This window comes from Nomascus leucogenys, chromosome X, assembly GCF_006542625.1.
Source record: "Nomascus leucogenys isolate Asia chromosome X, Asia_NLE_v1, whole genome shotgun sequence".
NCBI classification, from domain to species: Eukaryota; Metazoa; Chordata; class Mammalia; order Primates; family Hylobatidae; genus Nomascus; species Nomascus leucogenys.
In genome coordinates, this window is record NC_044406.1 from 42,781,108 (window position 1) to 42,805,976 (window position 24,869).

Sequence of the window (24,869 nt, forward strand, 5' to 3'; positions counted from 1 at the left end):
CTCAAAAAAAAAAAAAAAAAAAAAAAAAAAAGAGGTGGCAGTCTCCTTAAGTGTAATCCATCAGCCTGGGTGTCTGGAGCGGGAGAGGGGGAGGACTGATTTCCTCTGGCTGCCTATTTCTTTCCCCTGCAGGGCCCTTGCTGCCCTGATCCTAGTCCCCCAGACCTGTGTACCAGTGGTTTGGATGATTAATGCAATGAAGGGGGCAAACAAGGACCTCCCCAAGGCAATATAGGGGAGAGGTGAGAGCCAGAACTTAAATCTCTTCTTCCCTAACCTATCCTCTATTTACTGCCTCTGGCCATCCGCCCGTCAAAACACACACCAGTTAAAGACAGCCTTCCATTTCCCCATGGGTCTCTCATTGCTATGTTGCAATTTCTGGAACCCATGTTTCTCTCTCTAGTTTCTCCAGAGTTGGTTTCGGGCAAAGGAACCAGTAGCTTGTGCTGTCTGCCATCTTTGCAGGAACCAGAAACCCCAAGTATCCTAGAGGAATATTAGAGGTTTCTGCCTTTCAGGGTATCTGAGCCTCCTATTCACAGAAAGGACTCTTCTGTCTCTCAGAGGTCCCAAACTACTATCCACAGAATTGGCTTGTCTGGTCCTTCAAACACCTGAGCTCATTAATCACAGAACGCATCCCAGAGGGTATTAGCTGTTTACTGACAAAAGAGACATTTCAGGACCTCAGAAGGCCAGACACTCCCATAGGTTGGATGGCCCTTTGGGGAGTCTGAGCCCATTTCCACAAAATGCATTCCTTAGACCCACACACAGTGCTTGAGCCCCCTAGACACAGAATAGTCTTGTCCTGTTCTTCAAGTGACTGGGTTCTCATCTGAGGAATAGTCAGCTTTCCCCCAATACTGGGGGTGACGGGAGGCTTTTAAGGGTCATCCCCAGGTTTGTATGGCATTCTTGGGGCAAACAGCAGAGGGGATGACTGCCCTGATGCCTCCTCATCTCTGGCAGCATTGCCTAGTGCAACAGCTCTGGCCAGAACCCAGCCTGGTCTACAGCCATACCATCCTGAACATGCCAGATCTTGTCTGACCTCTGAAGCTAAGGAGGGTCAAGCCTGGTTAGTACTTGGGAGAAGCTGGTGTGGCTAGACCGTGACCTGAGGACCCCAGTTATTTCACCCATCCTTTGTGGATGACAGCACCTGGCCTGTGAGAGAATCCCACCCTCTGAGCATGTCAGTGGGAAAAAGGACCTTTTTTTGATCATTATCCTCCAAATAACGAAGTGAATTCTATTAGGGCCTGCGTTTTATCAGTGCTTGATGTTTGTCCATATTAGTGAGATGGAGAAGGTAAATAAGTGGTTTCTACTGCTGAAATGGTTAAGACAGGTGCTGTGAGCTGGAATCCCAGTTTAGGGCCCCTAGGCATGGGCTAGGCCAGTCTTTCAAACCGGCTCCAAAGCAAGTGACAAGAATAGGAGCCCTAGATCCTTTTGTAATTCAACAATGTGATGATTGGGCTTTCACACTTATGTGTGAGACGCGCCTCGCTCAAACCTTGTTAACATCTGCACGGTACCTGTCTGAAGTGGAAAACAAAAAGGAGGCCGAGGCCTCTGCCCAGGGCTGCCAGCATCGGTGCATAAGCCTCACAGAGAGGCCAAGATCCTAGAAATGGTGACGTGTGGAATGCCAGGGGTGGCTGGTCCAACGTTTCTAAGTAGCCCATACTTCCCAATCTCAGTAAAGAATCTTGTCCTTTTTTGAGCCAGGAACTCTCTTATCTCTCATCCAGGGGGCTGTCCTGAAAACATATATATTCACAGCCATAATACAGACCCTTACAGGCCGATGGATGTACCAAAAAAACAGACTCAGGCCTTCCTCAAGCAGTGCCCCGCCTGGGCTCACCTTTGGGAACTGATTGTCAGCATCCACTCTCCCCATCACAAGGGGGAAGCTGGAGCCTCTCTCCACCAAGTGAAGTATTTCCCCTCCATCAGGTAAAGGGCCCCTGAGGACTCCATCTACAGCAAAACCCAGGGAGGAGGCAGAGAAACACACAAACCACAGTGACCTTCATGTGTGTAAAGTATAGTTAAAAACAAAACAACAGAAACAGAATAAAGAGGCGTGGCCTCTGTGGGGCAGTGCCAAAGCAGAGCTCCACATACTTAGGCTTGGGGAGGAAGGGCTCTATGCTCCAACAAGTCTAGGGCTGGCAGGCAGGGAGGGAGGTGGGGTCTCATGTGTTGGCCCTCATGGCAAAGAATGGAGATCTGGTGGGGCTGATGGAGGGCTCAAGAAAGCCAGATCAAGATGCGGCTGTGGCCTCAGCCCCCTCCTCTGAGTCCCACACCTCTGACTGCAGGTAATCAGCAAAGAGAGCCCTGGCCCGGCGCAGGACGCGCCCCAAGTGGTGTTTTCGCACAAGGCGGTCAAAGTGCATGGCCAGCTCGTTATAATCCAGCCCATTGCGCATGATGTGGTCGCGGTGCTCCAGCAGGATGGCCAGGCAGAGGAACAGCATGAATGGGTTCCCCCGGCCAAACTCCTGGGGCGGGGGCAGGCCCATTGGTGGTACAGGTGGCAGGGACTTTCCAGGGTCTTTTGGGGAGCCTACCTCTCGCATCAAGGGGGATCCTACAGCCATATCACCAGTGGGAGAGGCCTCCTGGGTGGATGGTGGAGATGAGGAAGATGGGGAATCAGGGTGGGAAAAGGAGGAGAGCAGTGGGTCTGGGGAGTTCAATAAAGGCTCAGAGAGGGACTTGGAGCTGATAAGGGCAGCTGGGTGGGGCAGCTGGACCAGAGGGTCCCTCCTGGAGCCCATGTTATCCCTGAGTTGCTGGAGGCCATCCAAGCTGGCCTGTCTCAGGAGACGCCCCCCACCACCAGGCCCCTGACTGGCTGTGGCCAGGTGGTCAACAGCATCTTCAAAGGTACTACCTCCTCCACCAGCAGGCCTCAGCATGTGCCTCTGTCGCACGGGCCACCCCCTGTGGCCACCAAAACCAGTGTCTGCCACTTGGCTGGGGGGTCCAACCAGCTCTACCTCATGTTCAGGAGGATCAGGGGGCAGCGAACTCCAAGTGACCTCAAGCATGCGGAGGGCATCGTCGAAGGCGAACTCACGCTTGAGCTCCAGCAGCAGCCAGCGGTAACAGAAGAAGAGGTCATCAGCGCCTGCCTCTTGGAGGTATTGGTAAAAGTCAGGGTCAGCGTGTCGCAGCAACAGCTTCAAGTGTGCAAACTTGGTGGCCATGGCACGGCCGTCAGGGTGGAAGTTGGCGGCCAGGCGCTTCATGATGCCACAAAAGCAAACAAAGGCATGGCCCTCATGGTCCATGACGGCGAGGATGGGTGAGGCAAGGTCACTCATGCCCTGGCAGTAGGACACCTGTGGGTGGGTAACGGCATAGGTGGTGAGCAGGTCATGCAGCGCCCGTAGATGTGGGCCATCCTCAGGCCCCGCATAGTAGGGGTGGGCCCGGTCAGTGCGCAGTACATCTTTGAGGACCGTGCTGCGGATGAACTCCAGGTCCTCAGGGCTCGCTCGCTGGGCCCACTCGCTCTTGAGCTGCTCATACTCGCGGCTCTTGCGTTTCATGTAGTCCATCCGCTCTCGGCCTGTCAGTCCATCTGGATACACATTCAGCAGATACCGCCACACCACCTGGCCAGGGGTGAAAGGGATGAGGCTGGAGTTCTCCAGATAAACCACACCTCAATGTCTATCAGTTGCCACCCACCCACCCCCCTTGGGCTTCTGTCTTCCTTCTAAGTCTGCTAGGCCTCCGACTGCTCGCCCCTCCTTAAAGAGAGCTTCGTGCCCTGGAACATCTCCACCCTTGCCCACAGCAGTGTGGCTGACTGCATGTGTCTCAGGAGCTGTTAATGAGTGCAGCAGTGATGGACCCAACAGATGACTGAGGATGCTCACCTTTCGCAGCGAGGGCTCCACACCGCCATGATAGATCCGCAGGCGCAACTCCTCGGGTCGGGAGAGCTGGCCCTCATGGTTCAGGTATGTGTGAAACTCAGCATCGCTCAGGGGTGGCTTGAATGGCTTGACATCTTCCCCATACGACCAGCTCAGCACTTGTTGGACCTTAGACAAGGTACGGCCCACCTATGAGGAGGGAAGGAGGCCACCATCAGCTGCGTGGACTAGGGGCAGCTGCCAACCAGCATGCTCAGAACCAGGGTGCCAGGTAGGCTCTGCCCTCCAACCACAGCTGGGTCCCCAGGGTCCCTGAAAACACCTGAGTGAGGATGGACTGTGTAAAGGGCAGGGCGGCAGTTGTCAGTGATGACCGTTTCTCAGCCAGCAACACGTCGGAGCCAATGACATCTTTGGGGCTGATTATGTCCCAGTCTTCCAGCAACGGGCCTGGGCAAACAGAACAAAGTGCTATGAGAATGGGGATGATAACCCAGACCTCAGGGCCAGCTTCCTCTCCTTCTACTGAAGCCGGGCTACCTGCAGGGGAACAAACGACTCCCAGTCCCTCTTCCTGTATCATCCAAATCATGTAAAAACCAAAATCAAACCATGAACAATTCTTTTGTAGTAGATGTCTCAGGAACTGGCTGGGCAGCCTCTAATATTTTAATGATATAAAGTAATATTTATTGAGCAGTTACTATGTGCCAAGCACTAGGACAAGCACTCAACAGCAATATAAGAAATAATAATACTAGCTAATGCTTCCATAGTGCTGTGTGCCAGGAACTATTCTGAATTCTTTGCCAATACTGACTCATGCAATAGTCACTTCAGTCCTATCGGTTGAGTACTACTACTACCGTGACTCTCTTTGAGCGAACAGGCATAGTCATGATAAGGTACTTGCCCAAGGCCCCTTAGCTAGTGAGTGAAAGAGTGGAAATTTGAAGGCCAGGCCCAAAGCTCAAGAGCCCAAACTCCTACTCTCATATTCTTGCCAGTCCTCCTCCCACAAACAGTGCACACTAATATTACCATTCTCATTTTACAGACGATGACAAAAAGGTTTGGAACAAATAGTAAGTGACCAAGATTCTACAGCCAGGAAATAGTATGGCTAGGATCTGAACTTCATTCACCCTAGTCCAGAGCCCAGACATACTTTAGAAATAAAATATTTGTGCAAAAGTGGAACAGGTATGCTGTATATGCTTTTTTTTTTTTGGAGACGGAGTCTCACTCTGTAACCGAGGCTGGAATGCAGTGGTGTGAACATGGCTCACTGCAAACTCTGCCTCCTGGTTTCAAGTGATTCTCCTGCCTCAGCCTCCCAAGTAGCTGGGATTACAGGTGCCTGCCACCATGCCAAGCTAATTTTTGTATGTTTAGTACAGATGGAGTTTCACCATGCTGGTCAGGCTGGTCTTGAACTCTTGACCTCACGTGATACACTTGCCTTGGCCTACCCAAAGTGCTGGGATTATAGGCGTGAGCCACCGCACCCAGCCTCTTTTTTCTTTTCTTTGAGACGGAGTCTCACTCTGTCACCCAGGCTGGAGTGCAGTGGTGCGATCTTGGCTCACTACAAACTCCACCTTTTGGGTTCAAGCAGTTCTCCTGCCTAAGCCTCCCGAGTAGCTGGGATTACAGGTGCCTGCCACCATGCCCAGCTAATTTTTGTATTTTTAGTAGAGACAGAGTTTCACCATGTTGGTCAGGCTGGTCTTGAACTCCTGACCTCACATGATACACTCGCCTTGGCCTACCCAAAGTGCTGGGATTATAGGCATGAGCCACTGCGCCCAGCCTCTTTTTTCTGTTTTTTGAGACGGAGTCTCACTCTGTCGCGCAGGCTGGAGTGCAGGGGCGCGATCTTGGCTCACTACAACTCCACCTTTTGGGTTCAAGCAGTTCTCCTGCCTAAGCCTCCTGAGTAGCTGGGATTACAGGTGCCTGCCACCAGGTCCAGCTAATTTTTTTTTTTTTTTTTGAGGCAGAGTTTCACTATTGTTGCCCAGGCTGGAGTACAATGACGGGATCTCGGCTCACTGCAACATCCACCTCCTGGGTTCAAGTGATTCTTCTGCCTCAGCCTCCCGAGTAGCTGGGAGTACAAGCATGTACCACCATGCCTGGTTAATTTTGTATTTTTAGTAGAGATGGGGTGTCTCCATGTTGGTCAGGCTGGTCTCGAACTCCTGACCTCAGGTGATCCACCCGCCTCGGCCTCCCAAAGTACTGGAATTACAGGCGTGAGCCACTACACCTGGCCTAATTTTTGTATTTTTAGTAGAGATGAGGTTTCGCTATGTTGCCCAAGCTGGTCTCGAACTCCTGACCTCAGGTGAGCAGCCCACCTTGGCCTCTCAAAGTGCTAGGATTACAGGCATCTTTTTTTTTGAGACAGTCTTGCTCTGTCCCCCAAGGCTGGAGTGCAGTGGTGCGATCATAGCTCACTGCAGCCTCAAACTCCCGGGCTCAAATGATCCTCTTGCCTCAACCTCCTGAGTAGCTGGGGCTACAGGCGTGTGCCACCATGCCTGGATGATTTCTTTTTTTTTTTTTTTTTGGTAGAGATGGGATCTTACTATATTGCCTATGGTCTTGAACTCCTGGGCTCAAGAGATCCTCCTGCCTTGGCCTCCCAAAGTGTTGGGATTACAGGTGTGGGTCACTGCACCTGACCGTTTCTCTCTCTTTTTCATTTTGCCTTGCATCCTTTCTTCCCACCACATAAGATGTGGTGGTTGAAGCAGCAGTGGCCATCTGAGGGTAGGTTCAAGAGGATCTTCAGAGATCCTCTCCTACAGCCCTGACACCAGAGGGCTACTAAGCCAACAATGGCAATGTCCAGTGGCTTTTTTTTTTTTTTTTTGAGACGGAGTCTTGTTCTGTCACCCACGCTGGTGTGCAATGGTGCGATCCTCGCTCACTGCAACCTCTGCCTCCCAGGTTCAAGCAATTCTCCTGCCTCAGCCTCCCGAGTAGCTGGGATTACAGGTGCCTGCCACCACGCCTGGCTAATTTTTTGTATTTTTAGTAGAGATGGGGTTTGCCAGGCTGGTCTCCAACTCCTGACCTCAGGTGATCCACCCACCTTGTGTGGGGAAAAGAGAGATCAGATTGTTACCGTGTCTACGTAGAAAAGGAAGATATAAGAAACTCCATTTTGATCTGTACTAAGAAAAATTGTTCCGCTTTGAGATGCTGTTAATCTGTATGTAACTTTAGCCCCAACCCTGTGCTCACAGAAACATGTGCTGTATTGAATCAAGGTTTAATGGATTTAGGGCTGTGCAGGATGTACCTTGTTAACAAAATGTTTGCAGGCAGTATGCTTGGTAAAAGTCATCGCCATTCTCCATTCTCTATTAACCAGGGACACAATGCACTGTGGAAAGCCGCAGGGAACTCTGCCCAAGAAAGCCTGGGTATTGTCCAAGGTTTCCCCTCACTGAGACAGCCTGATATATGGCCTCGTGGGAAAGGAAAGACCTTACATCCCCCAGCCCGACACGCATAAAGGGTCTATGCTGAGGAGGAGTAGTGAAAGAGGGAGGCCTCTTTGCAGTTGAGATAAGAGGAAGGCTTCTGTCTCCTGCTTGTCCCTGGGAATGGAATGTCTCGGTGTAAAGCCGACCATTTGTTCTATTCTGAGATAGGAGAAAATTGCTCTGTGGCTGGAGGTGAGACATGCTGGCAGCAATACTGCTCTGTTACTCTTTGCTACACTGAGATATTTGTGTAAAGGGAAACATAAATCTAGCCTACATGCACATCCAGGCACAGTATCTTTCCTTGAACTTATTCATGATACAGATTCCTTTGCTCACATGTTTCCCTGCTGACCTTCTCCCCACCAATACTCTGTTGCCCTGCCACACTCCCCTTGCCAAGATAGTAAAAATAGTGATCAATAAATACTGAGGGAACTCAGAGACCGGCGCTGGTGCAGGTCCTTGCATGCTGAGTGTGCCGGTACCCCGGGCCCACTGTTCTTTCTCTATACTTTGTCTCTATGTCTTATTTCTTTTCTCAATCTCTCGTCTCCACCTGACGAGAAATACCCACAGATGTGGAGGGGCAGGCCCCCTTCACCTTGGCCTCCCAAAGTGCTGGGATTACAGGTGTGAGCCACCGCATCTGGCCCAAGTGGCTAACTTTCAAACTCTCTTGTGTGAAACCAATCAACTTCTATTCGTTTAAGCCACTGTTATTTGCAAGCAAATGCCATCCCTAAACAGCATTCCCATGGAGCCCAATTCTCCCATAGAGCTGAGGGGGGAAACAAACCCTAGGCCATGTTTGCATGTCACTGCTTTTCCCTGGATGTCTCATGGGGTACTGCAAACCTAAGGGGTCCAAAGAGAGGAGCCCAAGATCCACTCTAGACATGGCCTCCTCCTCTACTCCTCATCTCAACAAACAGCATCTCTATCTGTTCAGTTGTTTAACAGACCAGAAACCTGAGAGACATCCTTGTCCCCCTCCCACTCTCTTAACTCCCAGGTCCAAACCACCGCCAAGCCCTATGGCTACTGCATGTAAAGCATTCCTCCATCCTACCTGTTCTCTCATCTCCATCTTCTCACCCAGTCTGAGCCACCATATCTCTCACCTGAAACTGCCTCCTAACCAGTTCTCACTTCCTCTGTATTCCTCTCCAATCTCTCCCAACAGCTGCCAGAATGGTCTTTCTAAAACATTAATCAGAGCATTAAAACACTTAACAGGTAAAATGAAGAAGGTCACATTATGAAAAATCTCAATGGTCTGAAAGTCTGAACAGAAGAACCACTGCAAGGCATGGAGCTAAGGTTTGATGATTTGAGTGAAAAAGTAGAGAGACCTGGATGCCAAGTCCGGGAGACCAAATATGGAAATAATAGGAAATGCAGGGGGAGAAAAGAGATCAGGTGGAGATGTCAGAATTAAACAAGTATGAAAGAAAATTTCCCTGAGATGAAGGAATGGCTCACCAAGTCTTAGATAGGATTAATTAACTAACAACATACAACAGGCCCCCCACCAACCCTATTCTTTTTTGTTTTGTTTTTGTTTTTGAGCTGAAGTCTTGCTCTGTCACCCAGACTGGAGCACAATGGTATGATCTGGACTCACTGCAACCTCCGCCTCCTGGGTTCAAGCCATTCTCCTGCCTCAGCCTCCCAAGTAGCTGGGATTGCAGGGGCATACCACCACGCCTGGCTAATTTTTGCCAATTTTTGTATTTTTAGTAAAGACAAGGTTTTGCCACATTGGCCAGGCTGGTCTTTTTTTTTTTTTTTTTTGAGACGGAGTCTTGCTCTCTCCCCAGGCTGGAGTGCAGTGGCGCGACCTCAGCTCACTACAACCTCCGCCTCCCGGGTTCACGCCATTCTCCTGCCTCGGCCTCCCAAGTAGTTGGGACTACAGGCGCCCGCCACCACGCCCGGCTAATTTTTTGTATTTTTAGTAGAGACAGGGTTTCACCGTGTTAGCCAGGATGGTCTTGATCTCTTGACCTTGTGATCCACCTGCCTCGGCCTCCCAAAGTGCTGGGATTACAGGCGTGAGCCACCATGCCCGGCCCAGGCTGGTCTCGAACTCCTGAGTTCAAGTGATCCACCTGCCTCAGCTTCCCAAAGTGCTGGGATTACAGGTGTGAGCCACTGTGCCCAGCCCAAAATGCCCAAATTCTAAGAATAAAGAAAAACTCTTAGGCCGGGCGCAATGGCTCATGCCTGTAATCCCAGCAATTTTTTTTTTTTTTTTTTTTTTTTTTTTTTTTTTTTTTTTTTTTTTTTGAGGCAGAGTCTTGCTCTGTTGCCTAGGCTGGAGCACAGTGGCATGATCTTGACTCACTGCAACCTCCGCCTCCCGGGTTCCAGCAATTCTCCCGTCTCAGCCTCCCAAGTAGCTGAGACTACAGGTGTGTGCCACGACACCTGGCAAATTTTTGTATTTTTAGTAGAGACGGGGTTTCATCATGTTGGCCAGGCTGGTCTCGAACTCCTGAGTTCAAGTGATCCGCCCGCTTCGGCCTCCCAAAGTGCTGGGATTACAGGCGTGAGCCACTGCGCCCGGCCTAATCCCAGCACTTTGGGAGGCCAAGGCGGGCGGATTGCTTGAGCCCGAGAGTTCAAAACCAGCCTGGGCTGAACATGATAAAACCCTGTCTCTACCCAAAAATATAAAAATTAGCTGGGCATGGTGGCGCACACCTGTAGTCCCTGCCACTCGGGAGGCTGAGGTGCGTGGGAGGATCGCTTGAACCTGGGAGGCAGAGGTTGCAGTGAGCTGAGATCACGTCACTGCACTCCCACCTGGGAAATACAGACACTGCCTCAAAAAAAAAAAAAAAAAAAAGAAAAAGAAAAACTCTCGCAGCTTCCAGAGACAAAGAACGGCTGCTTACAATGGAAAGAAGGTCAGACAAGCAACAGACCTCTGCTCCACAACCCTGGAGGCAATAAGACAGTAGCTCACAGTACCTATGGAGCACTAAGAAGAAAGACCTGAGATCCAAGGGCCCCACACCCAGCCAAGACAGTACAGATCTATTCAGCCAAAGAAAAACATTTTTGACCATTAGAGTACATCTAACCCATGCACCCTTTTGGAGGAGAACAAAGGTCTCTGAGCAAATGACTCCTGCATGACTAGAAGGGCTCAAGGGAGAGACAAAGGGGAAGGTAAATGGTAATATTTATATATTATATATTATATATATTAAATATTTAATATTTATAGTTAAAATGACAACGATAACATGATTGGGGGTTTGTAATATTATATGTTACATGAGGATTCCTGAAACATAAGTGACTTGGTGTGTTAGTAAGAAAACAGAATGATAACCTGGAATTTAAAAAGAAAAAAAATTGGCTGGGCGTGGTGGCTCACGCCTGTAATTCCAGCACTTTGGGAAGCCGAGGCAGGCAAATCACTTGAGGTCAGGAGTTCGAGACCAGCCTGGCCAACATGGTGAAACCCCATCTCTACCAAATATAAAAAAACTAGCCGGGTGTGGTGGCACGCTTCTGTTATCCCAGCTACTCGGGAGGCTGAGGCAGGAGAATTGCTTGAACCTGGGAAGAGGAGGTTGCGGTAAGCTGAGATCGTGCCATAGCACTCCAGCCTGGGCAACAGAGTGAGACTTCGTCTCAAAAAAAAAAAGTTGTTTAAGCAAAAGCTAGAAGTTAAGGGTTAGGGACCAGAAAACGAATAAGAATTACAAGTGTTCCAAAGCTCCATTTTAAAGGCCAGAAAAAGTGGGAGAGATTGAAGGAGAAAAAATGGTCTAAAGATTTCACTGTTGGGGCGGGTGCAGTGGCTCACGACTATAATCCCAGCACTTTGGGAGGCTGAGGCAGGCGGATCATGAGGTGAGGAGATCGAGACCATCCTGGCTAACACGGTGAAACCCCGTCTCTACTAAAAATACAAAAAATTAGCCAGGTGTGATGGCAGGCGCCTGTAATCCCAGCTACTCGGGAGGCTGAGGGAGGAGAATTGCTTGAACCCAGGTTGCAGAGGTTGCAGCAAGCTGAGATCGTGCCACTGCACTCCAGTCAGGGCGACAGAGCGAGACTACGTGTCAAAAAGAAAAAAAAGATTTCACTGTCAGTTGTCTTAAAAAGCATAAATTCTGCTATGAGGTTTTTATGAGAGGTATGAGAGACATACCTAAAACTAGGTGACACAAAAAGGTTAAAAATTAAAGAATCCTAAAGGTATATCTGGCAAACACAAACAGAAAGAAATAGTAGCCATGAAAATGTCAGAAAAAGCATCACTCAAGGCCAAAAGCATTTAACATGAAGAGACATTTTATACTGATTTAAAAAACAACCCCCTCAATCCCACTAATAAAACAGGCAAAGAGGCCAGGCGCGGTGGCTCACCTCTGTAATCCCAGCACTTTGGGAGGCTGAGGCGGGCGGATCACGAAGTTGGGACCAGCCTGGCCAACATGGTGAAACACCATCTCTACTAAAAATACAAAAAAAAATTAGCCAGGTGTGGTGGCAGGTGCCTGTAATCCCAGCTGTTTGGGAGGCTAAGGTAAGGAGAATCGCTTGAAGGTGGGAGGCAGGGGTTGCAGTGAGCTAAGATTGCGCCACTGCACTCCAGCCTGGGCGCCAATGTGAGACTCCCTCTCAAAAAAAGGAAAAAAAGGCCGGGCGTGGTGGCTCACACCTGTAATCCCAGCACTTTGGGAAGCAAGGTGGGCGGATCACAAGGTCAAGAGATCGAGACCATCCTGGCCAACATGGTGAAACCCTGTCTCTACTAAAACTACAAAAATTAGCTGGGCATGGTGGCACGTGCCTGTAATCTCAGCTACTCAAGAGGCTGAGGCAGGAGAATCGCTTGAACCTGGGAGGCAGAGATTGCAGTGAGCTGGGATTGCGCCACTGCGCTCCAGCCTGGCAACAGAGTGAGACTCTGTCTAAAAACAAAAAAACAAAAAAAACCAACCAAACAAACAAACAAAAAAACAGGCAAAGAATGTCTACAAACACAAACTCACCTAGTAGCAAAACCTGATCTGAACTGACAGGAGACTATATATAGTCTTTATATAACCCACGTAGTGTGAATATGCACACATTTCCCTGAAGAAACATCCAAGTGTTTCATTATGGGCTGCTGGCCCAGACCCTGCTTATGGTATTACATAATATTCGTGATACGCGCATTTCCTTATCATAAAATTGTTAAACTTCCCAAACCCTAAATTAATATATAAACTCAGTGCAATGCCAGTCAGAAATTGAATGCGGGTTTTTCCTGGAACTGGATAAAATTATCTTGAGGTTTCTGTAGAAACTTAAGGTTTCTGTAGAAGAATTCACATTTAAGAATAGCTAAGACAGGCCGGGCGCGGTGGCTCATGCCTGTAATCTCAGCACTTTGGGAGGCCGAGGCGGGCGGATCACGAGGTCAGGAGATCGAGATCATCCTAGCTAACATGGTGAAACCCTGTCTCTACTAAAAATATAAAACATTAGCAGGGCGTGGTGGCGAGCACCTGTAGTCCCAGCTACTCGGGGGACTGAGGCGGGAGAATGGCGTGAACCCGGGAGGCGGAGCTTGCAGTGAGCCAAGATTGTGCCACTGCACTCCAGCCTGGGCGACAGAGCAAGACTTCATCTCCAAAAAAAAAAAATAGCTAAGACAAAGAACAGTGGGAGGATGGCAAAAGCTTATCGCCTGTAGTCCCAGCTACTAGGGAGGCTGAGGCAGGAGAATGGTGAGAACCCGGGAGGTGGAACTTGCAGTGAGTCGAGATTGTGCCACTGCACTCCAGCCTGAGCGATAGAGCGAGACTCCATCTCAAAAAAAAAAAAAAAATTGACCACAAAACCACTGTCATAAAAATAACATGGTGTTAGCATAGCAGTAGACAAATAGAGCCTGCTGGTAGAATGCAATAGAAAGCCCAGAAATAAATCCAAGCTTGTATATATGGGAACTGAATATGTGACAAACGTGGCATTTCGAATCACTGCAGAAAAGGTGATTATTTAATAAATGATGCTGGCAGGCCGGGCGCAGTGGCTCATGCCTGTAATCTCAGCACTTTGGGAGGCTGAAGTGGGTGGATCACCTGAGGTTATGAGTTCGACACCAACCTGGCCAACATGGCGAAACCTCATCTCTACTAAAAATACAAAAATTAGCTGGGCATGGTGGCGGGCACCTGTAATCCCAGCTATTTGGGAGGCTGAGTCAGGAGAATTGCTTGAACCCAGGAGACGGCGGTTGCAGTGAGCTGAGATTGTGCAACTGCACTCCTGCCTGGGTGATGAGTAAAACTTCGTCTCAAAAAAAAAATTAAATTAAAAAAATGATGCTGGCATAATTGACTATCTTGTTTTTTTAAAGCTAGGTCTGCTTATCACAATGCTTACACAGAAAAGATTTATATGTAAAAATTAAAACAATAAGCATAGAAGAAAATATAGAATATTTGTATAAGCTTATGGATGGGGAACATGTTCCAAAGTAAGAGGAGAAACTCAGCCAGGCGCAGTGGCTCACGCCTATAATCCCACCACTTTGGGAGGCCCAGGCAGGTGGATCACTTGAGATCAGGAGTTCGATACCAGCCTGACCAACATGGTGAAACTCCATCTCTACTAAAAATACAAAAGTAGCCAGGCGTATTGGCACATGCCTGTAATCTCAGCTACTTGGGAGGCTGAGGCAGGAGAATCACTTGAACCCAGGAGGTGGAGGTTGTAGTGAGCCGAGATCGCGCCATTGGGCTCCAGCCTGGGCAATAAGAGTGAAACTCTGTCCCCCCACCTGCAATAAAAAGGAGAAACTCAGAAATCATAAAGAAAAAGATAGATATCTGTGTAGGCGTGCAATCAAATGTTTAATTTTGATAGGACAAAACAGATCCATCCCGTAAGCAAAGCCAAAAAACAAAAGACCAACTGGGAAAAATATTTGCAGTACATATGATAGAAAGGAGGCTGGGGGCTGGGCGTGGTGGCTCCCGCCTGTAATCCAAACACTTTGAGAGGCCGAGGTGGGTGGATCACTTGAGGTCAGAAGTTCGAGACCAGCCTGGCCAACATGGCAAAACCATGTCTCTACAAAAAATACAAAAATTAGCTGGGCATGGTGGTGCACACCTGTAGTCCCAACTACTTGAAAGCCTGAGGCAGGAGGAGAGCTTGAGCTCAAGGCTGCAGTGGGCCCTATTTGCGTCACTGCATTCCAGCCTTGGTGACAAAGAGAGTCTCAAAAAGAAAAAAAAAAAGATTCATATCAGAAAAGTACAAATTGGTCAAAGGTCTAGGCTTTGTAATCTCCCAACTGTAGAGGTGACAGAAACTGGCTTTTTCCCAGAAAGAGGGACTGGGCCATCCAAACAGTCCCAACATGTCTGTTGCTTTCACAGCCATGAAAATGATCATGAGAATGCCATTAATATGTCTAATGATAGCTCCATATATTGGACACTTACATATTGTGTAGAATACCACTTATGTTAAACACATACCATTTATGTGTACAGACACACAAATATGAATACACGCACATACGTGGATAAATGTGTGTGTAGGGAGTGTAAATAAGTAAAGGACATGCAAGGTTACACATCAAACCGATTCCCTCAGGGCAAAAAGGGTAGGGTAGGGGATTGAGATTAGGCATAGCGTTCCCAGGAGACTTCAGCATCATTTAAAATGCTTTTATTTTTAATAAGAATGTATTTACTGGGTAATGAAAGATTAGTTTCTCTTAAAAATATGACTCCAATCAAATTCCCATCAGGATTTTAATGGAATAATAAGCTAATTTATTAAATAAAAAGAACAGTAAGTGAACAAGAATATTCAAGAAAATTTTCTAAAAAGGAAAACATGAAAACATATCATAAAACTATAATGATTAAGGCTGGGTGCGGTGGCTCTTGCTTGTAATCCCAGCACTTTGGGAGGCTGAGGCGGGCAGACTGCTTGAGCCCAGGAGTTCAAGATCAGCCTGGGCAACATGGCGAAAACCTGTCTCTACAAAAAATACAAAAATTAGCTGGGCGTGGGGGCATGTGCCTGTAGTCCCAGCTACTCAGGAGGCTGACATGGGACAATTGCCTGAGCCTGGGAGGCGGAGGCTGCAGTGAGCTGAGATTGGGCCACTGTACTCCAGCAAGGATGACAGAATGAGACCCTGTCTCCAAAAAAAAAAAAAAAAAAAACCAAACCCCAAAACCAAACAAACAAACAGGAAACAAACTACAATGATTAAAACAACATAGAATTGGCTTAGAATTTAATAAATAGATCAATGTAAGAGAATCAGGAATTCAGAAACAGACCCATGTTGTGCAGGAATTCGGTAAATAAGACAGAGGGCTTTTTTTTTTTTCTTTTTGAGATGGAGTCTAGTTCTGTCACTCAGGCTGGAGTGCGGTGGCACGAGCTCGGATCACTGCAACCTCCGCCTCCCAGGCTCAACCAATTCTCCTGCCTCAGTCTCCCGAGTAGCTGGGATTATAGGCGCCCACCACCACACCCGGCTAATTTCTGTATTTTTAGTAGAGACAGGGTTTCACCATGTTTGGCCAGGCTGGTCGCGAACTCCTGACCTCAGGTGATCCACCCGCCTCGGCCTCCCAAAGTGCTGGGATTACAGGCGTGAGCCACGGCGCCTGGCCTAAAAAGATAACCTTTTAAAGATGTATTCCTGCCAGACTGCTGGGTGTCTTTCTGTCTGTCTCTCTGCTTTATTGGCATTTGTCCCAGTTCTCATGCACTTGGGGTTTTCTCCACATTTTGTAGCCATGCAGATTTCATTTTTTTCCTGAAATAGTGCTACTGTGTCTCTTTTACAGGTGAGGAAAACAAGGCCCAGGGAATTAAGTGACTGACATAAGCACACACGGCTACTCAGTGGCAGAGGTTCCTGTGTGTCTGGCTACCTAGCTTTTCCTATTTGGCTTCCTGCCCATCTCTGTCACTATCTTTCCCTCTGACTCTTGTTTCTCTCTCTCCTCTGTCTCTCTTTTGCAAAGCTGCCAATTTTAATAAGTCCAAAATGTTGTAGAGTTAAATGGTTAAGAACAAGGACTCTGGAGCCAGTTCAGCCACTGCCTGGGTTCAAATCTTGCTCTTCAACTTACTGTCTGTATAACTGGGACGAGTCCTGTCACCTCTCTGAGCCTCAGTTTCCTCATCTATAATATGGGGAAAACGATTGTCCCTACTCTATAAGATTATTTTGACAATTCAATGAAAAAATATTATGTGCACAGAATGGCCCTAAGTGTTCACTACACATTAGCTATTTATATGTTATTATGACATCAATAAAGTGCTCGACTCATCCCAAATGGGCACGTGAGTTCCCTGAGGCTGGGAACCACATCTTCCACTCCACGACTATTTAAAACAATTTCAAACCTACAATAAAGTTAAAAGAATACACTGAACACCCATACATACTTCATCTAGATCCTCTATTAACATTTTTTTGGGCCACATTTGCTTTATCTCACTCTCTCTGTATATAAACACATTATTTTTGCCAACTTATTTGCAGACATCATGACATTTTACCCCTTCATACTTAACTGTGTTTTTCCCAAGAACAAGGATATTTTCCTTTGATAGATATGATACCAGTACCACACTGCTATGGTTTGAATGTGTCCTCCCAAATTCATGTATTGCAATTTAATTACCAATGTGATATTAAGAGGTGGGGGCCTTTAAGAGGTGATTAAGTCATGAGGGTAGAGCTCTCACAGATGGGATCAGGGCTCTTTTTTTAATTTTTTATTTTATTTATTTTTTGAGATGGAGTCTTGCTGTGTTGCCCAGGCTGAAGTGCAGTGGTGCGATCTTGGCTCACTGCAAGCTCCGCCTCCCAGGTTCATGCCATTCTCCTGCCTCAGCCTCCCGAGTAGCTGGGACTACATGCACCCGCCACCACACCCAGCTATTTTTTTGTATTTTTAGTAAAGACAGGGTTTCACTGTGTTAGCCAGGGTAGTCTCGATCTCCTGACCTTGTGATCGGCCCGCCTCGGCCTCCTAAAGTGCTGGGATTACAGGCGTGAGCCACTGTGCTCAGCCACTTTTTTTTTTTTTTTTTTTTGAGATGAAGTCTCGCTCTGTCACCCAGGCTGGAGTGCAGTGGCAAGATCTTGGCTCACTGCAACCTCTGCTTTTCGGGTTCAAGTGATTCTCATGCCTCAGCCTCCCGAGTAGCTGGGATTATAGGCATGTGCCACTACACCCAGCCGATTTTTGTATTTTTTTAGTAGAGACAGGGTTTCACCATGTTGGCTAGGATGGTCTCAAACTCGTGACTTCAGGTGATCTGCCTGCCTCAGCCTCCCAAAGTGCTGGGATTACAGGCATGAGCCACCGCGCCCGGCAGATTTGGGCTCTTATAAAGAGGTTGAGGGTGTGGGTTCACTCTCTTCTGCTCTTCTGTCATGTGAGGACACAGCAAGAAAGCCCTCACCAGACACACAACCTGCCAGCACCTTGATCTTGGACTTCCCAGTCTCCAAAACTGTGAGACATAAATTTCTCTTCTTTACAAATTCCTCAGTCTGTGGTATTCTGTTATAGTAGCACAAAACGACTAAGACACACACCCAGGAAATTTAATACTGATACAGTACAATTATCTAATGTATGGTCTGTAATCAAATTTTGAGACCATGTCCTAATTTATCTGTGTGCTCGCAGGGACCAGAATAGGCAAGAGTGGAAGAACAAAGATGAGAAGAGAAAAAGTGGCTGAGAGGTCAAGGGAACAAATGAATGAGTGAGCAAGAATACAAACAAATGAATATGGGTGGGCCAGGCGCGGTGGCTCACGCTTGTAATCCCAGCACTTTGGGAGGCCGAGGCGGGCAGATCACGAGGTCAGGAGATCGAGACCATGGTGAAACCCCGTCTCTACTAAAAATACAAAAAATTAGCCGGGCATGGTGGCGGGCGCCTGTAGTCCCAGCTACTCAGAGAGGCTGAGGCAGGAGAATGGCATGAACCTGGGAGGCGGAGCTTGCAGTGAGCCGAGATTGCGCCACTGCACTCCAGCCTGGGCGACAGAGCGAGACTCCGTCCCAAAAAAAAAAAAATATGGGTGCAGAATGAGTGAATGAATAAACACAACTAGCATTATTATAATATGCATTGTTATATTTCGGTATTATAACTGAAATACATAATGCTAAAGCTATACCATTATACTACATTATAAATCTGCATTATATCTAATTATTACATACATTACTCGGTGATATGTTATAATAGTACAATACAATATAATTATCATTATTAGAGATAACACTTTCTGAGCCTTCATTATGCAGTCATGCACTGTTCCAGGCATTTTATATGAATTTCCCCTCACAATGGTTCTAAGATACAAGGCCTCACAATGGTTCTAAGATACAATTATCTCTTTACAAGTGAAGAAATTGAGGCCTAGTGGCTGAGCCAGGATCTATAGCTAGGATACCTTGCTACCCATCCCACCATGAGGGAGTGTACTGTGAGGGGTGGCATCACCCTATGGGGTAAAGGGGTTCCAGAGTAGTGCTCCTGGGGGCACTGGGTACTCACTGTCCTCCGAGGGCCGAATATCTACACGCAATTGCAGGTAAGGTTTGGAGGCAGTGGCAAAGGCTGTGCTGAGGTCCCAGTCAGATAGGAGTGAGAGGTAAACTTCCTGTCCTAGCCGGTCCCGGCCCAGGTAGCTGATGCCAAAGTTCTTCTTCCTGGACAGGGGATACGAGGGAGCTCTCAGGGCCCCTGGTGCCCTGGAGGCCTCAGGGACAGTTTCCAAAACAAGGAGGGTAATATAGAAGGTGTTGAAAACAACTTCCTACTATGTGCAAGGTACTGTGCCAAGGATTATGGGCAGCCTGAGATCAGGTCATTTATACCCACTTTGTTACACAAACACATACAAGCAGGTACACACCTGCTTCTATCTGGAGGTCACATTGGAAACTGGTAAAATGTTGGCTGGGTGCAGTGGCTCGCGCCTATAATCTCCGCACTTTGGGAGGCCAAGGTGGGTGGATCACCTGAGGTCAGGAGTTTGAGACTAGCCTGGTCAGCCGGGCGCGGTGGCTCATGCTTGTAATCCCGGCACTTTGGGAGGCTGAGGCGGGCGGATCACGAGGTCGGGAGATCGAGACCATGGTGAAACCCCGTCTCTACTAAAAATACAAAAAATTAGCCGGGCGTGGTGGCGGGCGCCTGTAGTCCCAGCTACTCGGAGAGGCTGAGGCAGGAGAATGGCATGAACCCGGGAGGCGGAGCTTGCAGTGAGCCGAGATCACGCCACTGCACTCCAGCCTGGGCGACAGAGCAAGACTCTGTCTCAAAAAAAAAAAAAGAGACTAGCCTGGTCAACATGGTGAAAACCCTTCTGTACTAAAAATACAAAAAAATTAGCTGGGTGTGGTGGCAGGTGCCTGTAATCTCAGCTACTCAGGAGGCTGAGGCAGGAGAATCGCTTGAACCTGGGAGGTGGAGGTTGCAGTGAGCCAAGATTGTGGCATTGCACTCCAGCCTGGGCGACAGAACAAGACTTCATCTCAAAAAAAAAAAAAAAAAAAAAAGTTGGTCCCCTCTGGAGTAGATGAGGGACAGAAGTGGGAAGAAAGCAGCCTTCTTACTACATAAAAAAAAATAAAGCAATCTGTGTTTGTTATTTTTCACAACAAAAATGTTTATGTAAGAAAGACTAATAACAACTAAGAATTTATTATTCAGCTATACTTGTGCAACTATGTAAAGAATTTTGTTGCGTGATGCTCACCATAACCATGGAAACATCCTAAATACCCAACAATTTTGTACTGTTTGAATTTCTTACCATGTGCATGTATTCCTCCAAAACCACCACCACAACAAAATGACTATCACATCTGCCCCCAAAAGACACCACTTTTCAGCTATCAGATTGGCAAATTTTGCAGTTTTACAGTAACCAGTGTTTGTGAGGGTATGAGGGAAACAGGCATTTATGTGCTGCTGATGAGATTATAAATTTGTTTGTTTTTTTCTGAGATGGAATCTTGCTCTGTCGCCCAGGCTGGAGTGCAGTGGTGCGATCTCGGCTCACTGCAAGCTCCGCCTCCCGGGCTCACGCCATTCTCCTGCCTCAGCCTCCTGAGTAGCTGGGACTACAGGCGCCCGCCACCACGCCCGGAGAATTTTTTGTATTTTTAGTAGAGATGGAGTTTCACCATGTTAGCCAGGATGGTCTCGATCTCCTGACCTCGTGATCCACCCGCCTCGGCCTCCCAAAGTGCTGGGATTACAGGCGTGAGCCACGGCGCCTGGCTGAGATCATAAATTGATAAAACCTGTTTGGAGAGCATTTTGGAAACGGCCATTAAAAGTTTAAAAAGCAGGCCAGGCGCGGTGGCTCACGCCTGTAATCCCAGCACTTTGGGAGGCCAAGGCGGGTAGATCACGAGGTCAGGAGATCGAGACCATCCTGGCCAACACGGTGAAACCCCGTCTCTACTAAAAATACAAAAATTAGCCGGGCATGGTGGTGCACGCCTGTAGTCTCAGCTACTCAGGAGGCTGAGGCAGGAGAATTGCTTGAACCCAGGAGGTGAAGGTTGCAATGAGACGAGATTGCACCACTGCACTCCAGCCTGGACGACAGAGTGAGACTCTGTCGCAAAAAAAAAAAAAAAAAAATTTTAAAAGCAAATACCCTTTTACCTGGCAATACCACTGCCAGGAATTTATCCCATGACTAGATGTTTCCAAATACAGTAGTCCCTCTTTATCTACAGGGGATACATTCCAAGACCCCCCCGAGTGGATGCCTGAAACTGCAGATAGTACCAAGCCCTATATATACTATGTTGTTTTTCATATACACACATACCTATGATAAAGTTTAATTGATAAATTAGGCACAGTAAGAGATTAACAATAATAGAACAATTATGACAATACAGATGCTTCTTGACTTATGACAGGGTTATGTACCAATAAACTCATCATAAGTTGGAAATACTGTAAGTTGACAATGCATTTGGCTGGGCGCAGTGGCTCACCTGTAATCCCAGCACTTTGAGAGGCTGAGGCGGGCAGATTGCTTGAGCTCAGGAGTTTGAGACTGCCCTGGGCAACATGGCGAAACCCTGTCTCTACTAAAGATACAAAAAATTGGCCGGGTGCAGAGGCTCACGCGCCTGTAATCCTAACACTCTGGGAGGCCGAGGTGGGCAGATCATTTGAGATCAGGAGTTTGAGACCAGCCTGACCAACCTGATGAAAATTAGCTGAGTGTGGTGGTACACACCTGTAATCCCAGCTACTCCGGAGGCTGAGGCATGAGAATCACTTGAACCCGGGAGGCAAAGGCTGCAGTGAGCCAAGATCCGGCCACTGTACTCCAACCTCGGTGACAGAGTGAGACTCTGTCTCCAAAAAAAAAAAAAAAAAAAAAAAGAAAAAAGAGAAGATCAAAAAACTATCTGGGGCTGGGTGTGGTGGCTCACACCTGTAATTCTAGCACTTTGTGAGGCCGAGGTGGACAGGTAACTTGAGGTCAGGTGTTCAAGACTAGCCTGACCAACATGGTGAAACCTTGTCTCTACTAAAAATACAAAAATTAGCAGGCGTGGTGGTGCGTGCCTGTAATCCCAGCTACCTGGGAGGCTGAGGCAGGAGAATCACTTGAACCCAGGAAGCGGAGGTTGCAGTGAGCTGAGACTGTGCCATTGCACTGCAGCCCGGGGGACAAGAGCAAAACTCTGTCTCAAAAAAAAAAAAAAAATATCCGGGCATAGTGGTGCATGCCTGTAGTCCCAGCTACTTGGGAGGCTGTGACAGGAGAATCACTTGAACCTGGGAGATGTCACTGCACTGCAGCCTGGGTGACAGTGAGACTCTGTCTCAAAAAAAAAAAAAAAGAAAAAGGAAAATGCATTTAACACACCTAACCTACCAAACATCACAGGTTAGCCTAGCCTATCTTAAACGTGCTCAGAACACTCACATTAGCCTACAGTTGGGCAAAATCATCTAACACAGAGCCTGTTTTATAACAGTGTTGAATATTTCATGTAATTTACTGAACACTGAAAGTGAAAAGCAGAATGGCTGGGCACTTGCAGTACAGTTTCTACCAAATGCGTATTGCTTTTGCACCATTGTAAAGTTGAAAAATCCTAAGTCCAGTTATTGTAAGTTGGGGACTGTCTGTAAACTGTAATAAAAGTAATGTGAATGTGGTCTCTCTCTCTCTCTCTCTCAAAATATCTTATTGTATGTAACATTTGCAGACTGAGGTTGACCATGGGTAACTGAAACTGCAGAAAGCAAAACCACAGATAAAAGTAGACTACTGTACTCCAAGACATGCATACGTGGCTATTCACTGTGGGATTATTTGTAGTAGTAAAGTAAACAAAAACCCTACCAAACAAACAAAGGCCAGACAGCCACTGTAGAGGTGGGTGGCCCACTGGCCAGTCCCCAGCATCTTCCCACTCACCCACTCAAATCAAAGGCTCGGATGAGGATGTGCTGCAACACGTCGAGCGAGGTGATCTGGGGATCTACAGCAAAAGAGCGGAACTCTGGCGGCAAGAAGCTCTCACATTTCTGGGGAGAGAAGACATGGGGTAGGCCACCAGGGGCCTCATCACCATGCTGAAGAGTGAGGTGCAGAGTGGTAGAAGGCAAAGTCAGAGAGGTGCCAGGGGCCAGATCAAGGCAGGTGTTCTGGACCACAGGGTCCAGTGAGGAGGAGGCTACTGCAAGGGTTCAGGCCCCCAATCCTTCTTCTATATCCCTTCAACTATGGTTGCCAGAATCACCATGTCCAGTCTGGCTCCTGTTAAATCAGTCCTCTATGATGCTGTAACCAATCTAACACATCTACCCACAACACTTCCCTGCTTAAATCTCTTCAATGGCAACCCTAGAGTTCCAGCAAGCAGGCCTGTGGGGCCCCAGCCAGCCTCTCACCAGGTTTTTTGAACTTTACACTCTAGTAGTACCAAACTGTTAGAAGTTACCTTGAAACCATCCTGACTCTAGGCCACTGATTGTGCTGATCCCCTGTCTGGAACGTCCCTCCCACTTTCTTCACGTGGTTCACTCCCAGCTCAGGCATCATCTTTTTTCCGAATTGCAAACTTCTACCTTACAGCTCTATTACACTGAAGTGATGTGTGGACCCTCTTATCACTGCCAGTGCCACTGGTTGGTCGGAGCCACCATCGTTGTTTACTGGAACTATGGCAACAGCGTTCTTCCTCAGCATACACACCAAAGGCCCTTGGCGATCTGCCTCTGTCTTAGCGCTCTGATTCGCCTCCTACCACTCTTCCCCTCATTCTCTCCACTCCAGCAATGAGGAACCTACGGGAACATGCCAGGCTCATTCCCATCCTCTAGTCTTTGCCTTTGCTATTCCTTCTGCCTAGAATACTCTTCCCTTCTAATATGCACATGGCTGACTCCTTTTATTCGGGTCTCTGCTCCTTCAATATCTCCTCTGGAGATTTCCCTGTACAACCTTGGCTAACGTGACTCCCTATTTCATAACCTTTTTCATTATTTTAGTGTCCGAAGCATCTCATTTCTTTAGTTGTCTCCACCCACGAGCCTGTCAGCTCATCAAAGTGGGAACTTGCACATAAGTGCACTCTCAACACATGGGTTGACTGACTCCAGAGCCAGCACCTTCTCATTCCTCAGAGCCCCCACCCTCAACTACTGTGGCCCCTCTTCCAGCCCCACAGCCCCTCCCCTTTGTCTATAAGCTCCACCCATTCACCCCATAGACCCGCCCCCCCCCCCCCGTTCCTCCATTTTCAGTCCCACGCCCCAAGGTACGTCGCTAACGCTCCCAGGCCCTCCCTCCCCCTCGCCACCATCACTTGGCCCTCAGGCTTCGCCGCTCAGGTTATGTCCCAAATCTCAGGTCCCGCCCTCCATCCTATGAAAGCCACCGCCTCTCCCTCCCCTGGGATGCCTCGGCGGCTGGGCCGACTCACCGCCAGCCTCACCTTGACTCGGACCCGCACTACCTCTCGCTCCTCCTCCTCAACGGCCGCCGCCGCCTGAGCTCCCACGCCGGGCGGGGGCGCTCCGGAGCCAGACGAGTCCGAGGCCCCGGAGGCTGTCGCCATCCCGCCGCCGCCCGTCTCAGGGTAACGGCTAATAGCCCCCCAACCCGGCGCACACTCTACTGTACTGACGCCCGCCGCCCCACCTCGTGCCGGGGCGCAGGCGCAGAGGGCGCCGCGCGACCCTACCCCCCACCGTCCCTCCCACCTGGCCCTGCCTGGAGGTCGCCTCTGCGCCTGCGCCTAGAGTGATGTTGCCAGGAGCCCCGCCCCCAGAAGTCGGGCATTTTGTTTTATTTCAGCTAGCGTGCAGACGCCTACTGAGGCCCCGCCTCCCCCAGCCCCGTGGTTTGGTTGTTTTGACAGCATACT

General features: G+C 48.4%; 1 protein-coding gene and 1 non-coding gene across 3 annotated transcripts; one reads left to right on the plus strand and one right to left on the minus strand.

Annotated features, from left to right (window-relative positions):
- Nucleotides 1–647: 647 nt before the first annotated feature.
- TBC1D25 (TBC1 domain family member 25) lies at nt 648–24,730 on the minus strand. Of its 2 annotated transcripts, XM_030806546.1 has the most exons (6): nt 24,438–24,730; nt 22,916–23,025; nt 19,003–19,157; nt 4,234–4,361; nt 3,912–4,100; nt 648–3,644 (listed from the first exon to the last, which is right to left on the minus strand). In XM_030806546.1, exons 1-6 carry the CDS (start codon nt 24,558–24,560, stop codon nt 2,283–2,285), a joined length of 2,067 nt encoding a protein of 688 aa, XP_030662406.1. In that variant the 5' UTR covers nt 24,561–24,730; the 3' UTR covers nt 648–2,282. The 2 variants fall into 2 exon arrangements, with proteins under 2 accessions (XP_030662406.1, XP_012354053.2); XM_012498599.2 differs by lacking the exons at nt 22,916–23,025; nt 24,438–24,730 and adding an exon at nt 22,846–22,903 and having other exon boundaries at nt 19,003–19,158.
- Nucleotides 1,456–1,557, plus strand: LOC115833477. The gene has a single exon (XR_004028906.1). It is a non-coding gene; the product is annotated as a small nucleolar RNA U13 (small nucleolar RNA).
- Nucleotides 24,731–24,869: the final 139 nt, after the last annotated feature.

Excerpts from the sequence above, each read along its gene's own strand:
- TBC1D25 (XM_030806546.1), bottom strand. The coding sequence starts at position 24,560 with ATGGCGACAGCCTCCGGGGCCTCGGACTCGTCTGGCTCCGGAGCGCCC. Across the intron at positions 23,026-24,437 it reads TAGTGCGGGTCCGAGTCAAG|AAATGTGAGAGCTTCTTGCC; the intron begins GTGAGGCTGGCG and ends TTCTCTCCCCAG. Across the intron at positions 3,645-3,911 it reads TGGAGCCCTCGCTGCGAAAG|GTGGTGTGGCGGTATCTGCT; the intron begins GTGAGCATCCTC and ends ACCCCTGGCCAG.